Source organism: Atractosteus spatula, chromosome 8 (assembly GCF_055471065.1).
Source record: "Atractosteus spatula isolate fAtrSpa1 chromosome 8, fAtrSpa1.hap1, whole genome shotgun sequence".
Lineage (NCBI taxonomy): Eukaryota > Metazoa > Chordata > Actinopteri > Semionotiformes > Lepisosteidae > Atractosteus > Atractosteus spatula.
The window spans coordinates 61,804,237-61,825,950 of record NC_142713.1 but is presented as its reverse complement, the minus strand read 5'-3'; the positions used below and the strand labels follow the sequence as shown (position 1 = coordinate 61,825,950).

At 41.2% G+C, this 21,714-nt stretch overlaps 1 protein-coding gene across 4 annotated transcripts in view; it reads right to left on the bottom strand.

Moving 5' to 3' along the window:
- The window catches only part of bmal2 (basic helix-loop-helix ARNT like 2), a 48,573-nt gene extending 27,035 nt beyond the window's left edge, over nucleotides 1-21,538 (bottom strand). For 3 of the 4 annotated variants that reach the window (XM_088923826.1, XM_088923825.1, XM_088923827.1), the window contains exon 1: nucleotides 21,070-21,179. In XM_088923826.1, coding sequence (XP_088779952.1) covers nucleotides 21,070-21,115 — 46 coding nt within the window. In that variant the 5' untranslated portion in view covers nucleotides 21,116-21,179. Of the gene's footprint in view, nucleotides 1-21,069; nucleotides 21,180-21,508 lie in introns of those variants that run through there. The other variant, XM_088923824.1, reaches the window with a different exon arrangement.
- Between the last annotated feature and the right edge of the window lie 176 nt (nucleotides 21,539-21,714).

Below are 21,714 nucleotides of genomic sequence, written 5' to 3'. Positions count from 1 at the left end.
ACAACACAGCCAATAACCGAACTAGAAGTATGAGCTGAGCTTTGGAAAACTGAAAGCATTTGAACTATTTTTTATACTTTTATACAAGCAATATCTGCTCCACTGACCCACTTATTCAATCTCTCTTTTAATATAGGTATAATCCCACCAGATGCCTTCTTCTCCAGTACAAAAGGACTGATAGGCCAGACCCCACTGCTACAGGCATATATACATTCTGCCTTGCCTTTCTAGAATCGAGATTTAACTAGTAGTCAAGATGTGTTTAAAAGTTAATTATATTTGATCAAACATATTTGGCCAGGTTTTTGTTTAGAGTACGAATGTGATGTCATAGCCATTAAAGTTTGTGGTGATATTTTAATTTAACCAAAATCACACTTGTGCCAATACCTTTGCAAATTTATCTAAGGCTTTTAACACTGTGGGTCCTTCTGAAAAATCACTATGTTCAAATGCTATGATCTCATGTGCATGGTCTCAGAGTGACTTAAAACCAGTATAGTGGGTGAAGTCAACAGCTCCAGGTACTGGCTGTTCCTTCTTATATCAGGGTACGGTATTAACGGTAGACCTTCACTGCACATCCAGTATTATAGCGAACTGTAGAGAAACAGGACACTTCCGTTACACCAGTAACAGAAGCTTTCAGGAAACACACTGACATTTATTTGAACAGACAAGGCAGGTAAATTAATTGGCAAGCAACGGGGAGCAAGGTGGGATATACCCTGGACAGGACACAAGCCCATCACAGGGCACACACAAACTCACACACCCTGGACAGGACACCAGCCCATCACAGGGCACACCACACTCACACACCCTGGACAGGACACCAGCCCATCACAGGGCACACACAAACTCACACACCCTGGACAGGACACCAGCCCACCACAGGGCACACACATACTCACACATCCTGGACAGGACACCAGCCCACCACAGGGCACACACACACTCACACACCCTGGACAGGACACCAGCCCATCACAGGGCACATACACACTCACACACCCTGGACAGGACGCCAGCCCATCACAGGGCACACACAAACTCACACACCCTGGACAGGACGCCAGTCCATTGCAGGGCACACACACACTCACACACCCTGGACAGGGCGCCAGCCCATCACGAGGCACACACAGACACACACACTCTCGCACTCATGCCCATTCCCCCAGAGCCCACCTGTATGTTTTCAGACTTTGCAAAGAAGCTCAGAGCACCTGGAAGGAAACCCACGCGAACACATGGAGAACATACAAACTCCACACAGACAGCACCCTACTAATCAGCATTTGTCATACAAGTCACAGGCTAGTAGCATGTGTGGATTGTGTGGATCTTTTCATGTGGAGAAGCAACAAAGAAAGGCAGAGATCGATAAAGGATATAGTGGATTGTGTAGAATTTAAATCAAGATATTGTATAATGGGTCTTCCAGCTATTCCCTTACTGTTGAACTTCTAATTCAGTTAATTTAGTTCTAAAGACTGTTTACATAACCTCACATGTAATAAAAGTCAGATTTATTGGTCTATAAAGAATTGGTTCAGTGTTTGTTATCCCCTTTATTCTGGATGGACACTAAATTAAATGTTTCCGGCCACGGGGTGTACTCTACCTTTGCATTGAGTGACCACTGGAAGAGTGCTCTATGAATAGCATCACATGTGGTCTGTCTGCTAATGGCAGGTGAATATATTCTCGTTTCCTTCAGTGCACATGTGAGAATATCAATTCCTCAGGCCCTGCAGGCTTGTCCACCTTAAGTGCTTCGAGTACAGTAGTATGTAACACTCTTGCCTTTTCTAATACTTGTCCTTTATGGGCTGAACTTGTGCTTCTGTGTGAAAACAATAAGAAATGCTTATATATTGTAGGAATGCTTCCTTTAATACAAAAAAATCAGTTCTCATTGTTGTACTTGAATATTTTCAGGCAGCAGGACTTAAAAGGTCTCTGTACCTATAATATACCCACGTGGATGTTATTAGGTTTTTAATTGACTATTTGATACAAGATGTGCACAAATTGTTTTATCAGAAACATAAATTGATCAGTTTTACACAATTATCAAGGATAATGAAACAATACACTCATAGAATAATTCAGCTACAATGACTCAATGAAAATAAAAATTTAGTAAAAAACTTATTTTCTTCTTTTACACAGACTGAAACATTGTAGAATGTGTACCTTGAATGTGGCCAAGAACAATGTTTTTCAGTGTTTCTTGCTCTTTGGCCAGTGTTCACCTCGATCCTGCATATTGTCATCGCTCAGTGTAAAACTTCCTTTCTTCCCCTTTGCAGGTGGCAAAAAGCTTATAGCTATTTTTCTACGTTCCTACAGGCCATAAGGGTTAATGCAGAACTTTGTGTGGGCTCCACCCGAGACGCAGTATTGATATCTTCCTTGGGAAACTTGTGAAGCAAGTGAAAGTTTCAGTCTGTAAGTGAATGCATCAGCCATTTTGCTTTCATTATTTGACTTTTGCCATTATCCCAACTGAGTGATAGTGTGCTGACTTAGACAGTGGCATGGCCCCTTTCTTATATCTAAAATACACAACCTTTGTTTTTCTAAACTCATGAATGCATTTGTTTTTCAGTGTTTTAATGATCTGTGCATTAGCATTCACTAGATACAACCTCAGAGGAAGAGGTGATAAAAGCTTCTATCTGCAGCTACAAACACAACGTTACACAAAAACATCTATTATAGCCCAGACTACTACAACATAAGATTAAGAGATTTTTTTTCCCCAATGGTCACAAATAGCTTAAGACTTCAGACTTCGTGAACAGGACTTATAAAAAAATTCTATGCAAGGCTGGGAATACCAATCATCTGTAGTATTCAGAAAGTATTTTAAATTATCGTGCACATACAAATTACTTCCAATTTAAACAGCATCTCAGCTCTATAGCCAACCTGTCCAGTTACTGTATGTGCTGTACAGTTTGCTGTGATGTCCTACAAATGTCAAAGCAGGTCATGTAGCTTGAAGGACAATAGCAAAGACTTTAACAGCACTGTTCTGATCCCTAGATCCTATTTTTAACCCTGCTCTAAAGACCTACTGACCTAAATAACACTTGACACATCAGCAACCTGATTTTTAAGACCAAGTCTTGAGTGGAAGAACTGGAGCAGGATTACACAGGATTTGTACTGGTAATCACACTTTAAACACTAAAATTTTTCATTCATAAAAAATACAATTTGGCCAGCAGCTCCTCCATTGCTGAGAGAAACAAACAGCCTAATGACTTAATCAACAACAAAGGAAGGGTTGAAGACAAAAATTGGGTCATGTTTTCCCATCTCTAAAAAGATGATAAACACATACAGCTCAGCAAAACAAAACAAAGATCTTTGAAATATCTTTTATAGAAGCTAGAATAACCAGACTGCAAGAGAATCATGGAGCTGTTATTTCTTCAGAGAAAGGGCTTGTAACAGCACTGCACACTGTGTGAAACATGTGGGATTACATAGTTCAGGAACTTTTCACGACACGACCTGCTTCCGATACCTCTTCACAAGTCTGAGCTAACTGCCTCCCTAATTTCTATAGAAACTGTGAATGAAGCATTACAATAAGGTCAATGTGTAAACAGCCACCCCTTTTTTGAACACAGATTTCCCCAAGAGTTGTGTTTTTTGTAAAATTTTAAAATCAACAGAACTAAGGAAACAAAAAAAAACAGAGGCTTCCTTTCATTTCTCATCATCTTAATGTTACACTTTGAGAAAATAGCTGTGCAATTAAACATGCTTGCTTTCTTCACTGAATAGGGACCACATAAAATACTTTGCATGAGTATACTCTCACAGGTCATAATTATAATCAACAGTTATTTCTTCAGAGCCAAGGACTTGTGCGGCTGGAGAACTTGATCAGCTCATTTGCTGCCTTTAAAGAATGCACATCCTTTCAGAGCTATCAGACCTTCTACTCCAGAACTCCATTTCTACATTGGCATTCATTAGGTCCAATGCAAATTGAATTCCTTGATTGCACATCTAAACCTGGTAAACCTGAGTAATTTTGATTGTCCTGTTTACTGGGTTTCCAATCCACTACAACCTGGCCCAAATCTGCTGTTATTTCCTAATCTATTAAACAAGAAAAGGATTGTATCTTGACAAGTGCAAAACCATATTTCACTTTAAAACTTATGTACGCACTAGTATAAAACTGAAGGCTGTCATGTATTTAAATAAACTCTACTAAAGGTTCAAGTAATATTTTTTCCACTGTAGATAATAGGAAGATGCATAAGAAAGTTTATAAAGAGAGGAGGTCATTTTGCTCCTCCAACCCATTTGGTAGCTAACAGATAATTGATCCAAGGATTGAAAAAAGAGAGTAACAACTTCAACAACATGGATGGGTAACTTGTTCTTGTGCCCTGTGGATCATGTTACATGAGAATAACTAAGATCCCATTGTACAAATCCTGACACTTTTATGTCTATCAATAAGAATACACACTCATGATTCCTGGTTTCTAAAAGAGGGGGCAGCACCTCAAGAACTGGACTCCCTGACTGACGTTATTTGCACAGTATTTGAAAGAATGTTCAACATTTAACTCTGAACAATACATGAGCAGCTTAGAGTACAACTTGGTCGCCACACCAAGTCTTTCAATAAGAATACATTCATTGTGAGAAGGAAATCTTAAAGCTGTCACAGATAAGACATTTAGCTCTGTTATGCACACTGTTATACTACAACATCAACTAATCAAAGCTGTTCTTGCACTGAGTCAAGATTACACATGCAAATGTTTGAACTGCAAACCCTTCATATCGTAAATTAAATGTAAGTGGTGCTTTGCAAATTGTCCCCTCTGCTTGTATGTGACTCTGACTTATTTTGTTACTCAGTCAAAAAAAAACTCAACAGAAATCCTGAGAAACAGCCAGAGCTCCAGTTTAAAAAGCTATAAGAGAACTGGTATGACATTTTCAAACTTTCACCCTTGTGAAAGACTATTCTCTCACCTTGTTTGAATATTCACTGAATTATGTTGACCTACATGTCTCAGAAATATGTCAATGTAGCAGAGAAGTAGCACAAGTCACTAGCACTGACTGACCATCTAATAACTCTACTTCCAATTAAGTAACTTAATCTATAATTCAGTGAGGTCATGTAAAATCCCACTAGTCTATTGTTTTATTTTTATCTGTGTGGATTGGAGTTAATGATTTGGTATGAACAGATACCAAAAACGTGTCACCCTGTGCTGTTTTATTCTATGATGGTGAGGTCTTGGGTTAGGCTACAATCTCACTCTAGATCTGCCGGACCAGAAAGTAAAGATCAGAGGTAACCCTTTAGATGTTGTGTCACTTTAAAAGTCTTAGAAATGGATTAATATCACAAATTATAAGCAGCACAAATGTGACCAACCTGTACTGTAGATTCATTGCATGACAGCAGCACAACCCTACTACTTACCATAGACTAACCCACCCCTGATCAGAGCTCTAGTGATGTGGCAAAAACGACCAGCCTGAAGTCTAATGGCAAAAATAAAAAATATATATATAGTTGTGTGCTCTTCCATCCATCCATTTTCTAACTGCTTCTTCCAATTCAGAGGCAGAGAGGAGATGGCAAGCAACAGGTGCAAGGCCTGATGCACTCTGGGCAGGCTTCAGTCCATCACAGGAGCCAATGGAGTGAAGCTACCTCCTGTGGGGTGATGACTGAACACTGGTAAGTCAGAATCTCCCCTAAAAGGACACAAACGCACACACTCACACCAGGGCCAATTTTCCCAGAAGCCAGTTAACCTACCAGTATGTGTTTGGTAACGTGGGAAGAAAACCACACGAACATGGGGAGAACATACAAACTCCACACAGACAGCACCACCCCAGGTCCAGAATTGAGCCCTGGGCCCCCGCGCTGTGAGACAGCAATGCTCACCTCTGCACCACCATACTGCCTGGCTGTGTGCTCATATTATTCCAAATTCACATTTACTGCAATTCAGAATAACCTTCCAACTACCAACTGACGGTTATACAGCAGTGGTAATAATACAGTGGAAAGGTTGCCAACAAAAAGTATGAGACCCAATGTGAATTATTTGGTTGCTAAGAGCTTATCAATTCAAGGACCTCATAAAAAATGCACTCAAAATGCCCAGTGAATCAGATTCCATGACACTCATGAAACATTTTGCTCCGAACACCTACAACTCTTCTTTACAAAATTACAGTTTCTGTGATAACTAGAGGAAGTAGAAGTAGGAGTATTTTTCTCCCATTGTGTTTCACTGCAGAGTCTGAAGTCATCTTTAAGGGCTCTGGAGATATCTTTCAGATCGGATACTGTCCCTGGTCCAAAGTAAAGTAATGCATTACTGTGGCCTTTTGACAGGCCTTTCAATCTCACATTATTCCTGGTTTCTATTCAATGAACTTTCCAGTACAGCCTTTTTTGCATTACAAAGAACAAGACTGAAAACTGCATTCTTAGTGCAACTGTAGAAGTCTTTTTTTGATGAATTCAAGAATCCTCTTGACCTTTTTAAGCCAGTGTTAGAACAGGGGTGGACAGGCATGACACTTCCTGTCATGCAACCCTTCACTCCAGCTAATCCTTAATTACCAAGATGATCATCAACAACTGGGTTTATTAAGCAATTAAGGATCAATTCGATAACATTTTGGAAGTTTCAAAGTCCTGTGATGGTGTGGTACAGACTTGCTATCTTTTTGCAGTCAAGGGTGACTATCCATATGTTTGTGGAAGATGACTAACAAGTGAGCAGTCTTTTTCCACGACTTATTTTTTCAAAACCTCTTTTGATTTTTAAAGGCTCAATTCTTGTTGCCTAGACAATACCTTCCATGTTCCTGCAGTACATTCTTTTATTTAATTTGCCATGTATCTACACAGCTTGTGCTACAGTGTAGCTACGCCAACAATTCTTGTCCTGTAACGAGTTGCATTGATCACCTCACTGAGTTTTTCTATCATTCCTAAATTCAAACTGTTTAACAATGACATTAGTACACTCCAATGACAGAGCCAGGAGCCATGCATTGAACACTGAGATACTCCTGCAGATACATTAACTCACTCCAGTTTCTCTTCTCAGATCACTGCCCTGTTGTCCGTCCATTAAACAGCTCAGTGAAGTATTCAGTGCAAGGAGCTAATCCTTCATGCAGAACTCCATAACTTTTAAAATCTAAATATATCCTGTTGTATAGTACTGGTGTCCACTATATCTGCTTCTTTCAGTGTCTCTGATGAAGCATAGAGCTCAGGCAGCTACAGAGGAACCGTTAGTGGCAGAGCTGGGGCTTGGACATGAAGCCCTCCTAAACCAGCCAGCTTCATACAATTTTGCTCCCTTTCAACTTCGAAGTGGATGGACATTTTATTTCCAGTTCACCATTTTGTCAATGTGGCCCCTATTCTTAATATGTTAGAAGATTTTTTCCTCTGATATCTTGTGTGTCAGCATGATAAACAAGGACAATGTTGGGTGAATTGATCTCACATATTTTTCTGCCATGTTCTGACCTTGGACCTAAGTAAAATGATAGAATAACAATACGTCTGGGTTTTCTCAGGGCTGAGGCATAACCAGAACACTTGATTTGTCTTGGTATTCTGTTTTCTGTGAAACTGTTCCTCTGACAGTCATTTAGGTGTTTGCATTTTAAAGTTCTTAACAATGGCTTGTTGTTTATCTTCTGCTCGTCTTTAGTTTTATTACCTTTAATTCATAATCCTAAAAAAGACTTAGCAAGACATTGCATGTTCCTAAGACATTTCACTCAATTCTAAATATAGACTTTTAAGTTTTAAGTTTAAGAAACATCACCAGATTTTTAGGTTCCCTCCATAGAGAACATTTTGCTGTACTGTAAAGTATCTTTAGCAAATACAGATTGAAACCTTCTACAGGACTGCAAGGACTGTCAAGCAAACTAATTTATTTTTTAGAACCATTTGCTTGACAATAAAACAATACTTCATAGAACTGATGAAACCAGCGACCATAACTAAACTGTCTCTGTTGGAAGGACATGATCATCTTTCTGAACATGTCACTCATGGAAATTATCTCTGCGGACATGAGGGAAGGCACGGTGGTGCAGTGGTTAGCATTGTTACCTTGCAGCCCTGGGTTCAATTCCTGGGGCGCTACCTGCACCCCCTTCCTGGGGTGTTCATGTGCTCCAATGTCCTCCCACACACCAGAGACATACTGGTAGATTAAGTAGCTTCTCTAAAATTGGCCCACGTGTGCGTTTGCCCAGCGATGAACTGGTGTCCCATTCAGGGTGCATCTCACCATGGGCCCACTGCTGGGTTGGGCTTCAGCTCCCCCATGAAGCTGCACTGCATAAGCGGACTAGTTCAAGTTCACGTTTATTTGTCACTCCAGCCATATACAAGTATACAGTGGAACGAAATATCGTTCCCCCTGGTCCACAGTGCAAATACAGGCAGCATAGACAGGACACTGACATAGACATTGTAGACAGGATACACATAGTGCAATACATAATACAATAGCTCACCCAAGAAGAAATTCAGGCACTCCAGTCTCTCTACAATAGAGGTGATATCGTCATCAAACCAGCGGACAAAGGAGGCGCTGTTGTGGTGTGGCATAAGGACCTATATATTAATGAAACCTCTAGCCAACTAACTGACACTTCTGCCTACCTCCCGCTCCAACAGGACCCTACCACTGACTACCAAGAGGAAGTGGTATCCACCATCTCCCTTCTTATCAGCAGTAAGGAGCTCCCCCAGGAGGCGAACCGGCTCATCATTGAACATCTGCAGGTATCTCAATTTTAATTCCTCCCCAAAATCCACAAACCCGACACCCCTGGACTGCCCATCGTATCAGCATGTAACTGTCCGAATACTTACATCTCAGCCCTTCTCGACAGCCTCATGAGACCGCTGGTTGAAGGTCTTCCCTCATACATCAAAGACACCAACCACGCGCTCCAATTTTTTAATGATTTCCAATTTCAGGGCCCCAAATGCTACATTTTTACCATGGACATCACATCTCTTTACACCACCATTCCCCATAATGACGGCCTTACAGCCCTCAAGCACACGCTGGACAAACGCACAGTGCTTGATCCACTCACCCACACTCTGGTACGCCTTGCAGAATTGGTCCTCACACTGAACGCATTCTCTTTCAATAACCTCTTTTACCAACAGGTGAGTGGAGCTGCCATGGGCACCAGAATGGGACCCAGCTATGCCAATATTTGTGTCGGCTGGGTAGAAGAATGCTTCTTCGCTTCCTACACTGGCTATGTCTCTGACCTCTACAAGCGATACATCAATGACTGTGTCGGTGCCGCCACATGCTCTAATGATCAGCTAGAGCACTTTCTGCATCATTTCACCAACTTTCACCCGTCCCTCAAATATACAGTTAACATATCTTCCACTACTCTTCCGTTTCTAGACATCAACTTCTCCATCAACTACCCCCGACTCTCCACTTCGGTCTATTACAAACCCATGAATTCACACAGCTATCTCCTGTATAGCTCATTTCACCCCAAACACACTTAAAACTCTCTCTCTTTTTCACATTTCCTTCAGCTACAATGATTATGCAGTGACGACATCGACATCCAGAACCAAGCCCTCAAAATATACTCCTTTTTCATCAACAGAGGATACCCCAGCAGTGTTACTGACAGGTCCCTTGCCCGAGCCAAAAACACCCCTCGGACCATCAACTCAATCAGGAACTCCCGCCGTGACAACCACATTCCTTTGGTGCTTCCTTAAAACCACAACACACTCTCCATCCCCAGGACCACTAACGACAACTTTTCCATCCTACAGGATGATCCCTCCACTGGGGCCCTCTTTTCTAACCGCCCCATCATCTCATATCGCCGACCACCTAATCTGCGTAACCTTCTTGTTCACAGATCCCTTGACCGCCCTCAGCAACCATCCACACCAGGCACTTTCCCTTGCAACAGAGCTGTATCACCTGCAAGTACACATCTAACACCACACTCATTCAAGGCCTCTCAGAACAATTCCGGATCGACCAGATGGCATCTTGTACCTCCAGCAACCTTATTGACTGTATCCCTTGCAGTAAATGCCCAGCCATCTACATTGGAGAAACAGAAAGGAGACTCGGAGACCGCTTCAGAGAACACGTCAGGGCTGTAAAGATTAAAGATCTCTCCAAGCCCATTGTTTCTCATTTCACCTCTGATGGCCACGACCACTCTAATCTCTCTGTCTGTGTTCTCAAAGACGGTTTTCTGAACTCATACATCAGAAAGACTACAGAAACCAGAATTATCCAGCAGCTAGGATCACACCTTCCGCCTTCTCTTAATGACAGACTACTTTTCTTCTAAATTCTCTCTATTCATTGAAAGAATCATTTCACACCTCTCTTCACCTATCCTGACTTCACACCTCCTGATTGGCCTCTCTTTCTGTCCCCTGCTCCCACCCCTCACTCCTCCTCTCTCCCAGCCTTTGTTCTCCCCCTACATTATCTTTGCCTACTGCCCTGTCTTTCTCACGCCTGAAGAAGGCTCCACGGCCGAAACGTTGTGTTTTCTTTCTTCTCTTTTCAGCATGGAATAAACTTATTACTTGTTCCTTTGCAGCCTACGCATGCTGACACAGCTACTCACCTGAACTACTAATACATAATACAATATACACAACACACTGGGGGAATTCCAACCCTGTTTCTGGACTTGGAGTGGGTGCAAGTAGATTTCAGGGTGTTAAGGAGCCTGACAGCCTGTGGGAAAAAGTTGTTACTGCGATATTAGGAAATGACTGTATAGATGTGTAAAAGAGGTAAAGTGAGACTATAGCTAGAGAACATAGATACTGTAGGTACTATTCGCTAAGCTTTTTACTTAGTTTCTAACTTAACCCTCTCGTACCACCTATGTGACAACTAGGCCAAGGCTAGCTTGTGGCTTGTGTTTAACCACATCACGAGGAGTGGGGAAACAGGAGCAGTACAGGTCCTGTAAATGGACTGGAACATGGATCTGAAGCTATATACGGAAAATGATTAGCCCGTAATTAAATTTTACACATGTGCAGGAAGTATGTCCTGGGGCACAATCCGTGTATACATGTCAGAAATGCATGATTGTCACATCGAACAAACTGAATACATCAGGGCTTTGAACCCCCCAAAAAATCTATTTCCAAACAAGTCACACTGATGCGACTTCAATTCAGGGAAAGTTTATTCTGCTGATGTACTGTAGTAAAAACCATAAAGACGTAAATTACAATTTAATGGGTCTATTACTAACAGATCCAGAGCAGGCGAACTTCTCAAATTGTCAATTCTAGAACAGCTACCCTTGGGCCTCAGATCACCTCCCATGGCTTTTCATGCCACTTCTGAGCAGCTGATGCTCAGCTCTGCTCTTTTCCTCCCTCTAGTACTCAGGTCTCCTGCTGTATTAATGCCTGAATTGCTGCCATCTCCTCCTGGATGCACTCCTATCTTCTCAAACTCACTCAGTCTAATTTCCTTTCATTCCTGCCCTTCTACCCCTCTGCTACCAAACTCTCACTCTTGGTTCCTCTTGATTCCAGCTCCTCTTACCCTCCGTCTCCAAGAAACTCTGACTTCTCTGGTTCCTGATCCCATCTCATTTCGACTCTCCACTCCAGCCACTTCTTCGTAAGCAATATCCGCAGGGTCTGCTGCTTCCTCTCTGCACGTCGAGCTCAGGCCCTGGTCTCCTGCCTGGACAATCGCAGCTCCCGCCTGCTGACCTGCCTGCCAGTGCTGCTCTTCTTCTCCAGCTCAGAGGAATTCTGCCGCCCTCCTGGTCCCTCCTCCAGCTCCTTTCACTCCACACCACACTGTTACTCCAGTCCCTCCTCTGGCTCCCTACAGCTGCACACATCGGCTCTGAAACACTCCTGTCTAAAGGCCCTCTTCTGTCCCAGTTCCTCCTCCTACCCTCTCCACTCCTCCTCCTCCTCCTCTCCAATTCCCTGCCTCCAAGACCAGTTCAGTCTCATTGCTGGAATGAACAAGCTGTAGAAATCACAAATGCTCAGACCCTCCTCAGGACTCATCTGTCCACACAGCAGTTCTCTCGGACACGGCTGTGAACTTTCAGCACCAGCAGGTACAGCACCCTGCCCAGTGAAAGACTCTTTACCTGCAGGACATCTACTGCTCAGTGCTAAACTTCTAACACCTCCCCTCCTGCTTTATTTTCCCTTTTTCTTTATATGTATTTTCCCAATTTCATTTTTGAATTTGTCACTTCATGAGGTTTTAAACTACTTCCAATTTTGTAACTGTACAGAAGGGTTTATATTAGACAGGAGACACGACCTCTTTTGTACAGCCTGAAAAATGATTTAGCTTTTGTCTATTTAAAATTTAACATTAAAAAACATCACAAATTAGAGCAGCAGGACACTTCCCACAGCTAGAGTAAGCATTATTTACAGGCCTCCCAGTACAGACAGGCAGGCAGTGGCTTATTGTGAATGGTCTCTAAACTACGTTAAGTGCCAAAGCTGTCAAATGTCATAAAGCTCAGCTCTTTCTCCCACTACCTACGCCTTTACACATAAGTAGATTGCCCTGTTCCAATTGAATAATTAATTTAAATGCTGAGGTCACTACTGAGCTGGACAAAAAAAGTATTTCACTCATTTTTGCAGGCACATAAATAATTTGAGAAGAAAACAGTTACAAAGACCTCAGGTATCTACACATGTAGCTGGAATAGGACACAGCTACATGAATACCACTTTGACATAAGTAGCTTTAATGTAAAAAAGTGATTTTCACATCCACACAGACACTATTACACATCTCCAAAACTGTACAGTCCAGACATAATGTGGTTTCCCCTGTCAATGCAAAATCACAAGATTACAAACAAGAAACCTTTGGATTCTGAAAACAACCTTTTGCTCATAATGTAGAGGTTTCCAATAAACAAGTAAAACATTGAAAAAGTAGAGCCAGCCCTCCAAGCACAAAGCAGGACAGCCAACACAGTAATTCAAACCTTAATCCCCAGCCCATATGTAACTAAGAGAACAGGTAGCTCAAGTGCACAGATCACACTAACATCACTCCCAGCTCATGTCTGTTTTAATTTGCATTAAAAGAAATTACAATGATGATCCCCACAGGATTTATACAGCTTGTATTTGACAAAGTTCTGAGCCAACACAAATTAATTTGAAATCATCCCTCTGAGTACATTTACAACATACACATAAAGAAAGCCATTTAGACAAAACATACACCTTTAGAAATCCCTGCCAAAAAGAATATCAGACAATTCATTTACTCTAGAAAGGTTCAAAAAAGGTTAAAGACACTTATATTTCCATTACTGCACTGAGATTAGATTTTCAGTGGTGATAGCATTGACATTCTTGCTATTCCACTGTGCTTGCAACATCTCGATTGTCACGAGAGATAATACTGGTCAGACAGAAATGAGTTTGGTTCCTGCACAGAGAAGTGGAATGCCCAGTGGTGGCTCTGCAGACAAAGCAGGCAAAAAGATGTGATTTGTACAGCTTCACACTTGAACAACCGAATTTATTCTATCACACCAAAAAAATATCATACAAAATACTGTTTCTCTGTTGTAAGAGTTTACAATTCTTAATACTAGTCATCATGAAAGGAAAAATGAGAGTCAGATGAGCGATGAACGCTGAAGGTATGTTCTGTGGTATTGTGACCGCTGCCCAGACAGAGCAAAAGACTATCACAAACGCAACGGTTTATTTAGACAGAAGTGCTCACCTAAAATAATACTAATAATATTCTTAGATAATCTTACCTTTTCCATAACAACCTATTCATAAATCATAAAAGATGAAAAAGGTTCTTCTGTGAATAAATGTTCTTTAATTATCAGATCAGGCTTCAAGGAATCTCGGATCTCCACTGCTTGATTAATTCTTATCAGAGCAAATTTTCCCATCAAGTGCCATTCAATTTCTAGCACGGAAGAACCACTATCATTGCTAAAAATAAACTCTGTTCCAGAGTAGTTAAACACCCTTCTTCAGCTGACCTACTTTCCATCACAAGTCTTCACTAAAATCCATTCTTTAGCAGGATTATTTTGTGGACTGGAGTTCACATCATTCAAACTGGCACATAATTTTGCCAAAGGCTTCGCTAATGAAATTCCACAAACTATGGAGGAAGTTATTTCATTTTCTTAATACAGTTTCCAATCTACTTATAAAATCACAATCCCAATGTGAGAGATACAAGTCACTACAGGATTCTGGACCAAACTGAAAAGGAATCTCAAGAATGGGTCAGGAGCACAAGCCGGCCTTGACGTCTCACCAATATAACCCCAGCGCTGTGTGCTCATGGACGTTTTCCTTCTTTTTAGGAAAACTGCTGGCTCAAGAATGTTATCAAAACACCACTGAGCTGCAAGACTGCCCACGGTCTCCAGCAAAGACCTTCTCCTCCCCATAGGACACCACCACCCCACTGGCGGGCTCGAACACCCCTCAGCACGCTGGCTTCCATAAGGGCCGTCCAAGGGCACGAGAGTTTTCAATCGGGGAACACACCCACCCCTATCACTCTCTGCCATCTCCTTGGGGATCTTCTCTCTCAAAGAAGAGGGCAATTTCATTTCTCAGCTGCCAGCTTCCTCTTACATAGCCTGCTAGTATGCAGATGGCTCACTCCTGTGTTACTTCTCCCTGGGAATGTAATGCACCAGTCCTGGGATGGTTGGGTGACCCTGTACCTTGCAGGGCATGATCCGTCCCTCTCACAGTGCCAGCCTCACTCACTAGGCAACTCTCACAGACACAGGCTGCCTTCAATCATGCCCTTCGCCGCTGAAATTGACAAGGTGTTCTCTTTTGCTGTCCTTGTATCTATTAAAATTATTTTTGGGTATGGAAATTTCTACAGATTCTTGAATCAACTCATTTAAGCAATTTTAACACTAAACAGAGGTCGTTATTGTATTAATCAAAAAAAACATTCCTACTTAGACCTTTCTGCTCCGTATTTAAATGTACAGAATATTATGTTCTCAGAAAAATCTTATCACCATGTTTCAAGAGTACATCAATGCATCTATCACTTCGATGGTGATTAAAAGTTGCTTTGTTCTGCAATAAGATTGCAATTCATTAGCATACAAGATGCCCTCTGAGCATTATAATGACAAGGAAAATCTTTAGAGAAGACACCAGCAACAAGGCAATTTTCTTTTATCTTTCTTCTTCAGAAACATGCACAGTATTGTAACCAATTTCTATTACTTAGCTTAAATCATGGTGATTAACTTGAGCTATTCGTGTTTTTTCAGACATGATTTCGTGCGAAATGCATTTGGTAACAGTGAAAGTATCCTGAAGCAAATACCCACACAGTACTGACAGATGGCTACTGTAAATGATGCCTTAGTGTCTCCTAAAAGTATACATGTAAATTTTATACTGGTGACATTTCCCAGATGCAATTATGTAATTTTATAAGTGGTCAGTACCATGCACAATCAATTTGCATAATGAAGCACTTCAGGAACTATGCAATGTGTGACTCACAATGTTAATTAAGAGTAAGACTTAATTTTTCATGAAATATTTTAAACAGTACTCTTTCTGCATTAGTCACACAAAGAATATTTTACATGCACTAACCAAGGCAAACTGTAAATTGTTCAGTGTTATCTAGAGCGGTATAGCAATAGTTAAGAGTTGCTCACTCACAGCTCTAGGGTCTCGGGGTCGAGCCCACGCTGGGACATTCTCTTTAGTTGCTTCTTACCCCAACACATGCTGACTAGTTTATGGGGGATCACTATATAGGTAACTATATATCCTACCATGGTTTGCCTTTTTTATTGCTTCCCCACATTGTGAAAATGTAAAGATCAGTCATTTTTCATAAGCTACCTCTTCAACTTCAGCGTCACCCATTTTATAGTGTTTTTTCTACCTGCATGTAATACTGCACTTGTCTAAGTCAAATGTCATCTGCCAGTCTCGAACTCTAAGCCCTTTCAATTCTTCTTTTGTAGCTTTTACGGCATTGACTGATCCTTCTGTTTCGGAATCTTCTTGAATACTCTATTACCTACACTAGACTCGAGATCGTTGATAAAATTTAGGAGGGGCAGTTGTCCTTCTGTACATCCCTCAGTACCCCGCTAAGTTACACTACTCCCCTCAGCTGTACCCTCTGTTTACTATACATTAACCATGCTCAATCATAACACATGCATTGCCTTGGATGTCTACTGCCTGCGGTTTGAGAATCTTTCATCAGGAACTGTATCGAACGCTACAGAAAAAAAACATGCTCTGTTTATTGCTTTTGCTTACTCAGATAACTAATATGTCACTTAAGCAAGATCAACCTTTTCCAAATCCCTGCTGCCCATCCCCTCCAATCCTGCTACCGGACAGATAATTCACTGGTTTGGTTCTAGTTATCCTTTTACAATCTCTACATGTTCGCAGAATTAAAACTTATACAGACGCATTGGCCTGATTGTTTTAGACACTGCATTAGTTGACAATTCAATACCACTGTCCCGAGGCCCTGATTATGATTTCAGTGCTTCTGATACTTGTAACACTTCTGTATTAAATACTCTTAGCACAGAAAGGGCAATCTTCCTTGATACTGAGGAATGCTGTCAATTTCTTCTTCGATAAATATCTGATTAAAATATTCATTTAATACATAAGTCAAGTTTATATAATTGTCTAATATTACTAGACTGGACTGTCCTGGTTTGTAACACCGACAAAGGTGCCCTACTTCTCTCAGTATATCATAATTGGAACTGCTTATTGTTGTTTTTTAAAGAGGGCAATCAGAAGGAGCAAATGTGATTCCAAAAGCACAAAGACACAATCCCGGAGCACAGCTTGAATAAGGGAGCAAGAAATTAGCCACACAGGGATAAATTCAGTCACATAAGACGCTCCTTTATCTAGAGAGATTTCACCCTTCACAGCGGTCCTGTGCTGAAGTGTCTCAGAGATGATAATGGGAAACATGTAAGAAATGTGACTGCACTCCCAGCCCCCCGAATACACAGCACACCTGCCAACAGTGATGGCTCTGCTGCACCAGAAGGCTACTCTCCCTGCGGCAGAACCCAACACCAACAGGAGTCCTAGAGAGTCAAAGGGAACTGCAGTGTAATTTTTACATTTTGGGATTATAATGAATTCGCAATGACGATTTCAGACCACAGTGAAACTACCAGGTACACAGTAATGTGTACAAACTCCAATTTACATTACAAAAGAGACGCGTTTCAATGTATGAGTGGCACCATGTTGCCGTCTTTGTCTGCGATTCAGAACGAGGCAACAAAACTTCCGATGATGCAAAAGCAGCCCTGTTATATTGGAAACATGATTCAGACAAGACAGTTTTACTACGATATCAATTTTAAATATTTTCACCAAATCAACAAGTACAAGTAGACTTTTTCTATGTACTGTAAGTAAAAAGCAGCCTGACAACCAACTAATATACAATACTAATATAAAAATCCAAGCGGGACTTATATTTTTGGGGGACTAGTTGCACCACAGCTCGTGCAGTCTCCTGAGCAGCCGAACTAAATTGAATTCAATATCGACTTCGAGACGGTTTTGTCAACAAATAATATTTACATGTTAACTTAGCATGCAGATCATGTTCGAATATTTCTGGGATGAAATGTTTGTTGCACAACCTGTACTTATTCGATCGTATCTCACACTGAATCTCATCGAGAAACTTGCTGATGGGAACGACGTCAGTGCCCATCGGCACCTGTGGTGAGACCAGTGGTTTGTCATCTACCTCGACAGCATGGTGAACCTACAGTACTTTCACAAAGTATATAATTTTGCACTTAATTCAACATTTATCAAATTTTGCTATACTGTCAATTTAGTTTGTTACCAAGATTCAATAACCTGTCTGAGAATTTGGGACCGCAGTTTCCCTTTAAGTCATCCTAACAGGCTCATCCTCCTGTGAGACCTGTTACACATTCAAAATGACAAACCAGATCAACTCAATCAGAATACATCAGTGAAAGTTTATTTAAAATAGCATCATCATACATTTCTCTACTATGTAAAGTGTTTCTAAAAATGTATTATACAAGCCACACAAAACTTCTGGACTCTGCAGTATGACAGTACATTTAGTTTTAGCAAAATGGTTCTTCAAAACTATTCCCACCGCCTAGTTCAAATACGCAACACTATTTTTTGTAACATTTTAGAGACAGAAAATTGCCATAATTGTAAAAGGTTTGGAACAATAAAATGGGAGGTCAGGACAGTGACCGAGGGTTTCTGCATTTGTCTTCTGATCTTGTTCTATATTCTGTTTAATCACACACACTTCTGTCCAACACTAAAATGTTTTTTTATAAACATCAGCATTCCAATATTGAAACAGAAAAAAATGCCTCAATATTAAAAAAATAATTTGATGACATATTTTTCAGTCTTGCAAGACTGAAGACAGTGCCACACAAAAGCTCAACTAAAGATTCATAACATTTTAACCTGAATAAACACAGACGTGTTCGGAAAAATTGACTCGTCAGTTTCACCTTTTAGAATTGTAACAGGACAGGGAATTTGGAGGAGTTTATCAATTAAGAAAAAATAACGCAAGATTATATCATTTTTAAGGAAGCTAAACCAGCATCGTACTGGGTACTCAATGTCTCAAACGCAGGACAGAGCATTTGTTAAAGATGTAGAAAATAACTTTACTGTGCAATAAAACCTACACTCAAAGAGTCAGTCTACTCCTATTGCCAAGGCATTTTCCTATGTCATCCATTCTAGACTCAGTCTTCTTCTTTAGAAGAGCCTTTACTTAACTGGCTCTGTTCCTTACCCCTCTGCTTCTGCTGTACTCAGTACACCCATCTACTGTCTCCTCTCATTGTATATTTTCATCGTGCATATCTTGTGTTCTTTTTATTGTTGTTGTCGTTCTGTAAAGCGCTTTAAGAAGCCACCTTTATAAAAAAAGGTGCTATATAAAATAAGGCTTTATTATTTAGCAATAGGACAACAGCCTCCATCTTCGAGTTCTAAGAACTCTTTCTTATTCTTTTAACTTGTCAGTGTGTTTTCTGATCAGGATCCCTGGAACCTGCATGGGCATACCAACCTCGTAATTCTCCACCAGAAAAGGTCAAAGTATACCGCAGAAAACAAGGTGCAAAATCCTTTCAGACACACTTTACAGACACTTTTGGGGGGAATTGTCCTTTTTGGTTTGGAATAACAATAATCTCAGAGATAAAAGGGAATAAGCGTATTTTGACTGGTTTTAACTCTAGTCCAACACACATCTGCCCTTATTGGACACCAGTCAGCATGAACAATACCCGAAAGTTCAAATGTACAAATTTTACATTGGAACAATTTTTATTTAAAAAGATAAGAAAGATCACCAGCATTGTTACATACTGATGATGAAAATGTTGCGTTAAAAATAATGATGAAAGAAGGATGCTTGTACTGTATCTATTAACATTAATATTCATTCGTTTCTACAAGATCATGGTTAAATTGGCAACAGTGGAAAATGGGCTATATTGTGTTATGTAATTAATTTTATTTGGAATATCTGCGAAGAACATCGCAGTGCGTTCTATTCAATCACGCCTTTAAAAAAGAAATGAAAACGTACACGATTGCATTCAGCAACATTTCGTAACGGAACCGGGGATTTGGCACACAGTGTGAAAGGATGAGAGCATCGTTTAAAATAACTAGGCTTGTTTGACCTACATATTATATAACCCGCCGCCCCCCACAACTGTCACGTTCAGTTTATGCATTTTATGAACGAACAGACCCGGAGGGAAAAACTCATCTAAAGTTTTTATCCTTGTCCTTGTTTTTTAAACCCAAACTTGACACCTTATATTTTTCCCCAACAAATAAGCAACACCTTGCGTTTTGGTTTTTTATGTTTTTTTTTTATATAAATAAAACCAGTTTTCGCATCAATATAGAGTAATTGAGAAAGTATCGCTACGGTAACTAGTTGTCATATATGTTTTTTTTTTTATTTCACAAATACAAGCACAGCAGTACCGTATATTCACAATCATGGCTTGAACTAGATTGTACGATTCACCATTCGTAAGGGTAAATTCGGGAAAATACTGAGTACCAGTACTTGACCTACTTAGGGAAACTCTTTCCATACTATAGCTTTTACGCCATCGCCATATTATCTACCCCAAGATTTATATTTATCTAAAGCCAAAAACAAGTATCGGGATGAAGGGAAACATTACAGTATCACACGCGAACACTGATTGTTATCAGAATTACGCTGTATTATGGAAGAATAAAATCGGTAAGGCTTGCTGAAAGATTCAAAGCTAAATTCAATAAAAGCAGAGGGCTGATATATAGGCTAGTTTAAACATCAAGGTTTCAACTACAACGAGTAATGGCGTTAATCTTAAATGTTTGTTTTTTTAAGTACCAAAAACATACCGAGATCACCTGAAGTGCATGTTCGGAATTAAAACGAACTAAAAGTGGAAGAGTCACCCTTAACCTTTCAAAACGAAGTAATGTCCATTTCAAGAAGCATAGTGAAAAAGTTAATGCACACTTTTTGCGGGGCTGTCCGGAATTTCTGGAGTCGAAATGCTTTCCCAGCTATGCTTTTTTCCCCCCGATTCAATCAATGTCACTACGCGTCCACACAAAACCCAGTGCAATGCGAAACGAAAGCTTTTGTTCCGCGAAGCCCCACGCACGCACGAATCGAGGAGCCCGGAGAATCTGATCTACTAAACTACTGACCTAGTTTCGGGCGCAACCAAGTCTAAACGCCAGGAGCGGCACCAGAGCGACAGCTCCACCGCTCCTTCCACACAGCGCAGCTGCCGGCACTGGGGGAACCGAGGCGCCTCTACACACACACCCCAAACACACACACACACGTTTCCGCGGCCGTGCGCCCCGACTGCCCCCCACGCTACCTGTCTGCTCTCCTGCCGCTCTGTCATCGCCGCCAGCCGCCGACATGGCTGGAAACGGTTCGCCGGGGCCCAGGACTGCAATGCATGAGGAGGAAGTGGTATAGTGGTTGTTGTGGTGGAGCAAAGAGAGAGAGAGAGAGAGGGATTGAGGTTGAGAGGGAGGGGAGGTGTGTGTGTGTGTGTAGGGGGGGCGGGGGTTATAACTGACTTTTTTCTAGGAAGACCGGAGCGGGGTGAACACAGAAACGTGCTAAGTGAGCGTACGAGGTAATCAGAGGCTGAACTCCAGGAACACACGGAAGGAGAAGAGAGGTGTCTCCTCCGTCTTTCTCCACCACCACCAGCGACAGCAGGAGCAGCTGGGCGTCCATTAACTGAAATCTGGCGAGTCCGCCGCAGAGGCCGGCAGGCGGCGGGGTCAGGCCAGGAGTAGACTTACCCGCTAAGGCTAGAGACGCGCAAATGTGTGGCGACTGTGCTGGGATCAGCTGAAGAAAAATGTATCAATCGTGTCCGCGTCTGTCACAGTAGCGGCCTTGAGAACAAGACTAGAGACAGGAGCCGTCAACAGAGCACGCTCTGCAGCCATGCGTTGTCAAATATATATGTATATCCATCTTCAGACTATTTCATTTCTGTTTAAGT